Below are 7,682 nucleotides of genomic sequence, written 5' to 3'. Positions count from 1 at the left end.
TCGACATGTGGGATCCATGGCATAATGTGCTGTTTGCCGAAAGAATAAAAGGGGAACCTTAGCATCTATTACAAATGGTCTCTGGAGGTCCTGCTTATTTATTTTGGTCAAAACGTACATTACATCTATCAGTACACTAAGCATTTGAGGATTTGAGGGTAATAAATATTAATCAAGGTAAGTAATAAAAATGCGTAATAATGAAATACAAGTTTTGTATTTCTAATTCTCGAAAAAATTAGCATTACGATAGATCAGAAATGGCGATCTATCAACTATCACAATAACATTAGCAAATAATATGAACATCTTTTTGAATATGTACCTAAAAGTACGAAAACTACCTATATCGGTACATCTTGTACACGAATAAACCAGAACCAATTTATATTTACAGCATTTTAATTTTTAAAAATAGGTACAAATCTTATCAAAAGATTTCACAAATAGGGTTATATACCAAAGATTTACATAAGCTACTAAAATAATACTAAATTATAAATTGTTATATTTCCGTCATTTATTGGAATTGAATAATATACTGAGTCTCCCAGTGTGTCAGATATCACAAAATTATCAAAATTTATATATTTTAGGAACCCAGTTAACAAAAGTATACACCTATATACTAGTAATAAACAAAAACATAATATATTAGTCACGACCGAACGAGATTCAACATTCGTTAATCATAAAATGTATTGTATTCAGTTATATATTATCGCTTTTAAGTTAATGTAGGGCAGGATTAATATAAAATATTAAAAGATACGGATCCGTTAACCCGCTGAAATTCAGAAACGCTTTTCAACTGCTATTCGTTATTATTTATTGTTTGATAATTTTCTAGATGTTATGTATTATAAACGAAAATAGGTCGTTAAAAATAATGAAACAGTCACATTATTTTACTTATACGGATATTCCTAATACGGGTGAATGCAATTTTCAACAGATAGCGCTACTGGAACACTATGCCGTGAAGTATATACTACACAATTTAGCATTTAAGCTCCTAGTTTAAAAAAAAATCCATCACGTTTTTAAAATAACACAATTTCTTTACCCTGTTAAATGACTTACCAAACAAATAGTTTACTGTGATTAGTATATTATTGTTTTTTACTGATAATAAAGGAATGTAAATGAAGGGTGATGTAGCATTGTGCACTGTAGACAAGTGAACTTAATTTTATAACCAATGTAACTTTGAACCTAAGGTAAGGAATAATAGATTGGTACATTTATGCACAGCATGGGTTTTTTCTACTGATATACTTGAAAACATCCTGAGGAACCATCACATCTAAGAATTTTCCATGGGTGTGTTAAGCTGGGTCAAAGGCCAACCGATTGCTTAAAGCTAAGCTTAGCGTACATGCTATAGTGTACATCAACCATATAAAAAGAAGACTGATAAAGGGAATCTATGGTTCATCTAGATACCATACCACCCAACCTTAGTTTCCACCAGGGTTAACCGAAATGTTGCAGTCTGACAGAACAATTGTTGAATCTTGTTTGGTATATTTTTGTTTGTGCTATCATGGAAAGATTTGTCAAATAAATAAAAAATAAATATCCGTTTTTTTTCAACCATCTTTTACGTAATGAAAAACATACTTGGAATTTCTAACAACAAAATATCTACTGATGTTTCATGGTTCAAAGTTGCTAAGAAAATTCTACATTATTTAACCTACCCCTTTGTGACACAGTACCAATTAGATTGACAAATTTATGTATATGGATGGACTGATATCATGAAAGAGCCCGTTGATATTTACAAGTTTTGCTAGTAATAGTTAAAAACAAATAATACAAAACTACAAAAACAAAATTAAATGATCAAAGATAATGTGTCAAAAAATAACTTCAGAATTGACTATTAACCATAGTATAGCAAACTAAAATCATTTTGAAAATTCATCAATTTTTGAAAGATCGTAAAAACGCGGGCTGAAGGCGTCCGTAACCTATAGATTGCCAGTTCTGAAATTTATGCTTTACTGAATTAATAACATACACAATTTGTTTTAAAGAATAATAACTAGAACCATTTTCGATGGACTCATACATGATACGATAGATTTAAGTGTAAACATTGGACTGGACTCGTTAATCCTCTCTTCTTTCTCCTGGTTAATCCTGTTGGGTAATTTTAAAAGGTATGTTATTATCACCAGAAAGTTACTTAACAATTACTCTTTTAAACAAAATGTCACTATTCCTGTCACTATTTCGGTTACTAGCAGGTGTATGAAAATCACAAAAAAGATAAAGTAATGCATATTGTAGAACCACAATCAAGAAGCAAAGATTTTAATGTTTATAAATTTGGTATTTTTTTTTATTTAATTGTATATAGATAAATTTGTTAAATTTCCAATTGGTTTATATTATAAAATTAGATAAAAGCAAAATAAATAAACATGCCAAAGAAAAATAAAATTTGCCAAAGTATAAAAATATCTAGATTTTTTTACTGAACTGCAAACACATTTCATTTAATACACCTATGTGCATCTTTTGTAACGCTCATTGCACTTGAGCCAGGCATTGACAAGAATGATATACATAAATTTTGTTTACTTGATGAGATACATAAGTCTGGAATACTAAGTTTAAATCTACAGTCATTATTTCAGTTTTAGTCATCTGCTTACCTACCTATATATGTATAATTGTATTTATTCCTATTACTTATTTAACTTAACTACAACAAATATAAAATATGTTACTATTAGGTTTCTTGTAGTACCTCTTGAACATCCATACTGTTTGCATTAGATTCAGGTCCATCCCCCATGTTATCATCCTTTAGCAAAGTTTCAATATTTTCCTCACTCATTTCAGAATCTTGTGTTTTATCATCACCATCTTGACTATCAGCCTTATCATTTAAATCCTTTGTAGTCACATAATCATTATCTTCAACTACAGCTTGCTTTTCAGTACTATTTTTACTCTTTAACACACCATTTACTTCATCAATTTTATTATTTTCTATTTTATCTACAGATGCGACTGTTTCAATTTCTTCAGCATTATCATTTTCTTTACTTTTGATGCTAATGGGAGATTCACTCTTAACTAAAATGTTATCTGTAATATTCTCATAAACATTGTTGTCATGATCAGTATCATCAGTAGAATTCTTATTTCCTTCGTTATCATTTTCCTTAAGTAACTCTTCTTTAATAAATGGCTTCTTTTCTGTAGTTTCCATCTGTTCATCCTGAGTTTTATTTTCACTATCACAATTTTCATTATCATTTCCATTTACAGCAGTATTGTTTTCACCAACTATTTCAGTGTCACTCTCTCTTATAGTAACAATGTTCAAAGTATTATTGGGGAAACTAGTATCAGTAGTTTCCTCTGACACAAAATGTTCATGGCTTTCAACATTTTCACATATTAGTGAATCACTATCACTTTTGCGTGTATTTTTTGTAGTGTCTCCACTATCGTTGCATTCGCTGCTACCAGCTCCTGTTAAATCCACCTCTTGGTTTTCACTGCCATTCATATTTGAATCCATAGAATTTTCATCTATAAATATAGGATCATCAGTATCATCCATGTCTGGTAGTATCTCGACATCATCATCATCTTCGCTTATACTTCCTCCTGTTTTCCTCAGAAGATACTGTTTTAGCCCTTTATTGAGATTATCACGAATTTCTCCGAATCGACTAGATGACGTGTTTAATAACCGTTCTAAAGTTCTATGAAGATTACGCATTTCACTCGCGTTCCTAGTGCGCAAGTAAACCGTAGTTGCCTCTTTTTTTAATTTATGAAGTCTTGAGAGAGCATATTCCAATGCATCTACTGCATCAATTAAGTTATATCTATACCATTCAACAGGCACGTTTAAATCACATTCACGTGTTGTCTCAGAAACCGTAGATTCTATTGATTTAGTTGTCTTAACAGACTTGGGCGTACTACGTTTCAAAATGCGTGGTCTAACTCGAGTCGGCTTAGGAGCAGGAGTTGATATAGAATTAGCAACTGCGCTGAGTTTAGCTGCATATGTTGCACCTTTTGGTGCGACTTTCCCCGCAGGTTCTGTTACCGCTACAATAGTAGCTGAATATCCACCTGGCATATTTGGATTAGCATTAATGGCAAATATACGTCCATCAGGTAGTCGATACATTTTGTTTGATGACAATGTTTGCGGATCAACTCGGAATTTCAAACCTCCAGTAGCTGCATTTACAGTAACATCATTTTCTGTCATTTGAATAATATTATCTGACGTTATATCGGCTGCTAAGCTGGAGGATCGAGGTACTAACGGAGGAGGGCTAATAAACTTAGGAGCAACAACTGGACCAGGCGTAATGCACTGCACATCGTCGTCATTCTCTTCAGTGACCTGTAAATATACCGAACATTACAATGACAATAGTAAAAAAATAAATTTCTTTTAAAAACTGAAATGTTATTACCTCACATAATGGTTCCAGAGGAAAATCTGGAGTGCAGACAACATCATCATCCTGAGAGTTTAGAGATAAAGCAGCTGCTGAACTTACGGCAGACATATCTAATCCCTAAAACAACAAAATAGCATAAATAGATGTTTACATGTTGCTTTTCACAGCTGACTATTTATAACTAAATGCTATTTTTCTGTTTCAAAACAACCAATTATAATTGAACACCAGAAACACAAACTTCACATTTAGGACAAATAATATGTAGAATTGAAATCTGCATAAAATCTTTTTTTGATATATTATGTTCAGGAGGTAAAAATTAAAATTTTACAAGATGTTAAAGACAAGCTACTTTTCGCAGCATGCCCGGGTGTAAGTTATACCTGCAAAAACATTACCCTCCTTTAAGTCGTAAAAGTCTATGTGTTAATCCAAGGCATCATCAAGATCTATGCCAAATTTAATTAAAATTATTGTACTTATTTGGACGTCAGGAGGTAACCTGGCATACTTTCGCATTTATAACAATAGTATGATTTAACATGCTTAATAAACTAAATGTTACCTGTGTTAAACTTTCCAGAGACAAATTGATATTATCGTTAGCAACAGGGTTATAAATACTGGCGTTATAACCATTATAGGTACTATTTCCTATTATAGGTATAGGCAATTGGGGTAACTTTGGCCTTATTCTGGTGTATGTGGCCACTGTCTTCCGCTCATTTGTACTTAGCAGTCTAACTGGAGTTCCTGCTACTGGTGGATTTGATAACTGTAAATAAAGTAAGATATAGAAAATATTGAAATCCAAAACCTTAAACCATGTATAATAAAGAAAAAAAACCAGCTACAGCAATGTGTTTGTATTCTCAGTTACACAGAATACCACTATCTCAGAAATATCTTCAGGCTTAAACAATCCAATAGAAATAATCAGTGACAACATAGACATTAGACACATTAACTCTGGTTCTCAAATTCAACTACTGGAAAATCAAATTTGATGATACATACCCTGAGTTTTTTCGGAACTGGTGGTGCGCTGATAGCAGTAACTACCTTATTAACAGGAGCTATAGTTATTGGATTCTTTACTAAAATTGGCTTAGGTTTCGGACTCAATGGTCTTTTTTGGATCTTTTTCTCAGACTTGACCACTGGTTCTTCTATGTTTACAGAAGCAAATTTTTTAACCTAAAAATTTAAAATAATAAAACATTGCATCTTGTTTAACCATGTTAAAAAAAAACCACTTATTTTGAACCATATTTTATCCATTTCTGATACTAGACGAGTGTGTAAAGTACAATTGTTTTACAACACTCAATAGCCATGCAGGGTGATATTTTCTTACAAGAATCAATAGCACAAACAGACATGGACACATTGTCCACCATGGATTACTAAATTACTTGACTATTTTTTATCAAATAAGTGCACCATGCCAGTAATTACCTGTATTGTGGATGAAACTTTTGATATTATACTTGTAGTAGATTTAGAATCAGGTTTACATTCTGGTTCCTTTTTTATTTCCTTTTTCTTTATGTTATAATCAATTTTTTGAGTCCTCTTGTTTGATCTTAGCTTGCAACATTCTGAATAGTCTATAGAGCAGTCTTTTTTATATAATTCTTTTAATTCCGGATCCTGTGTCTGTTGTACAACTCTGATAAGAAATGAAACACAGGTCTTTAATACTTTACCATTATACAGGGAGTTAATTACATTAATTACAAAAAAGGCTATTATTGTTAAGCCGTCAATACTTGTGTCACAGGAGATTTCACAACATTTAAGTCACTAGCAAAACGACATTTGAGGATTGAACCCATATCATAATGCAGTGGGTTTTCTTGGCTGTCCATTCAGCTATTAGAACATTATTATAATAGCTTATTAGAAATATAAAAAACAACTTCATACTTCATAAATTGCATGATAATAGATGAAAAGAAGTCATTAATAATACATAAAATTAAAATTTTAGGCTTTATATATACTAACTCTATTTGTTACTTTAATTGCAGAAGTTGAATGATATCAAGAAATAAAATTATGAGACAAATAATTATATTACTTACTTATTTTTTAAATCACAGTATCGTAAAACAGCCCAACACAAAGCACGTAGATTCCAAAGACATTTTGTGTTGCATTTAAAACATTTCCAATCATCCAGATTTTCAATTTCCTTGATTTTTGGAGCACCTAAATTACGTTTGATGCATTTCTGTCAAATGTTAAAAGTTTCATCATAAGTAAAAGTTGCATATATGTAAACATTGGAAAATTATACAAAAAACATGCATTTAAATGTTATTTATTGCACATAAACAATTTTGGTAATTGTTTATATTCAAACATAAGCATGTATAGTTCCAATGTATAAACATTGTTTACCGCACAAAAGACGTGAGGGCATTCAGAACAACAATATACTTGGCCACCTTGGCCACACCATCTACAGTAGAGCTCTGATCCATCATCCCCTTTTTCAAATTCGCCACTATTGTAAAATATGTGACAATGCTGACACACAAGTGTGCGGAGCATAGGATGAGCTCGCATACGCAGTTCATTTTTAGTTGAGCATCCCAAATGACGGTCACAAGCTGAGCAGTGCAATCTCATTCCTTTGACATTATTTAGGTCTGTAAAAACACAAATTTTAAACTTATTACTACTGAACTATTCCATACAGCCTTGTAAATAAACATAAACAGTATTTGCTCACCTTTAAAAATTGTTTTATAGTAATTTCTTTCATTTTCATCAATATCATCATCGAAATCCTCATCTTTAGGATCTAGAACATAAGAATGGTTGATAATTTTATCTCAAATTAAACCGTATTCTTTTTGGATGAAGACCCTGAAGTACAAACCAGGGAAGGGCGGGAATTGCACTCCGTCATTTTGAGCCGGCTTCTCAGATTCAGAAGCTCCTTCACTGTTGGCAGTGTCGCTCATTGTGAAAGTTGCTGAATTTTAGTACAATGACTGATCACCATAAGTTCAACAAATAAAAAACAAATAACAACAATACGAATAGTACTTGCAAACGTTAACTTTTTGTACAACATACAAGTTTTAAGAAATTTTAATATAAACGAAACCAAATGACGGCCATCTTGCTTGGTGCTTTTTTGTCTTTCGCACTAGCAGTTTTGTTCGCACTCAGTTTAGAGTCTGGTCACACTGAACTTAGTGAGGGACACAATCA

General features: G+C 31.9%; 1 protein-coding gene across 2 annotated transcripts; it reads right to left on the bottom strand.

Annotated features, from left to right (window-relative positions):
- Nucleotides 1–198: 198 nt before the first annotated feature.
- Nucleotides 199–7,633, bottom strand: LOC113508393. 2 transcript variants are annotated; one of them, XM_026891402.1, is made up of 10 exons: nucleotides 7,345–7,633; nucleotides 7,195–7,266; nucleotides 6,861–7,111; nucleotides 6,542–6,690; nucleotides 5,913–6,126; nucleotides 5,472–5,651; nucleotides 5,020–5,229; nucleotides 4,464–4,568; nucleotides 2,762–4,390; nucleotides 199–2,148 (listed from the first exon to the last, which is right to left on the bottom strand). In XM_026891402.1, exons 1-10 carry the CDS (start codon nucleotides 7,427–7,429, stop codon nucleotides 2,143–2,145), a joined length of 2,901 nt encoding a protein of 966 aa, XP_026747203.1. In that variant the 5' UTR covers nucleotides 7,430–7,633; the 3' UTR covers nucleotides 199–2,142. The 2 variants fall into 2 exon arrangements, with proteins under 2 accessions (XP_026747203.1, XP_026747202.1); XM_026891401.1 differs by lacking the exon at nucleotides 199–2,148 and having other exon boundaries at nucleotides 2,438–4,390.
- Nucleotides 7,634–7,682: the final 49 nt, after the last annotated feature.

Source organism: Trichoplusia ni, chromosome 2, assembly GCF_003590095.1.
Source record: "Trichoplusia ni isolate ovarian cell line Hi5 chromosome 2, tn1, whole genome shotgun sequence".
In the NCBI taxonomy this organism is placed as follows: Eukaryota; Metazoa; Arthropoda; class Insecta; order Lepidoptera; family Noctuidae; genus Trichoplusia; species Trichoplusia ni.
Note: the sequence above shows the minus strand (reverse complement) of the source record. Positions and strands in the feature narration are given on the sequence as shown.

Coding starts and splice junctions, on each gene's coding strand:
- LOC113508393 (XM_026891401.1), bottom strand. CDS start 7,429: ATGAGCGACACTGCCAACAGTGAAGGAGCTTCTGAATCTGAGAAGCCG. Junction 7,112..7,194: donor CTATAAAACAATTTTTAAAG/GTGAGCAAATAC, acceptor GTGTTTTTACAG/ACCTAAATAATGTCAAAGGA. Junction 4,391..4,463: donor CTCTGGAACCATTATGTGAG/GTAATAACATTT, acceptor GTATATTTACAG/GTCACTGAAGAGAATGACGA.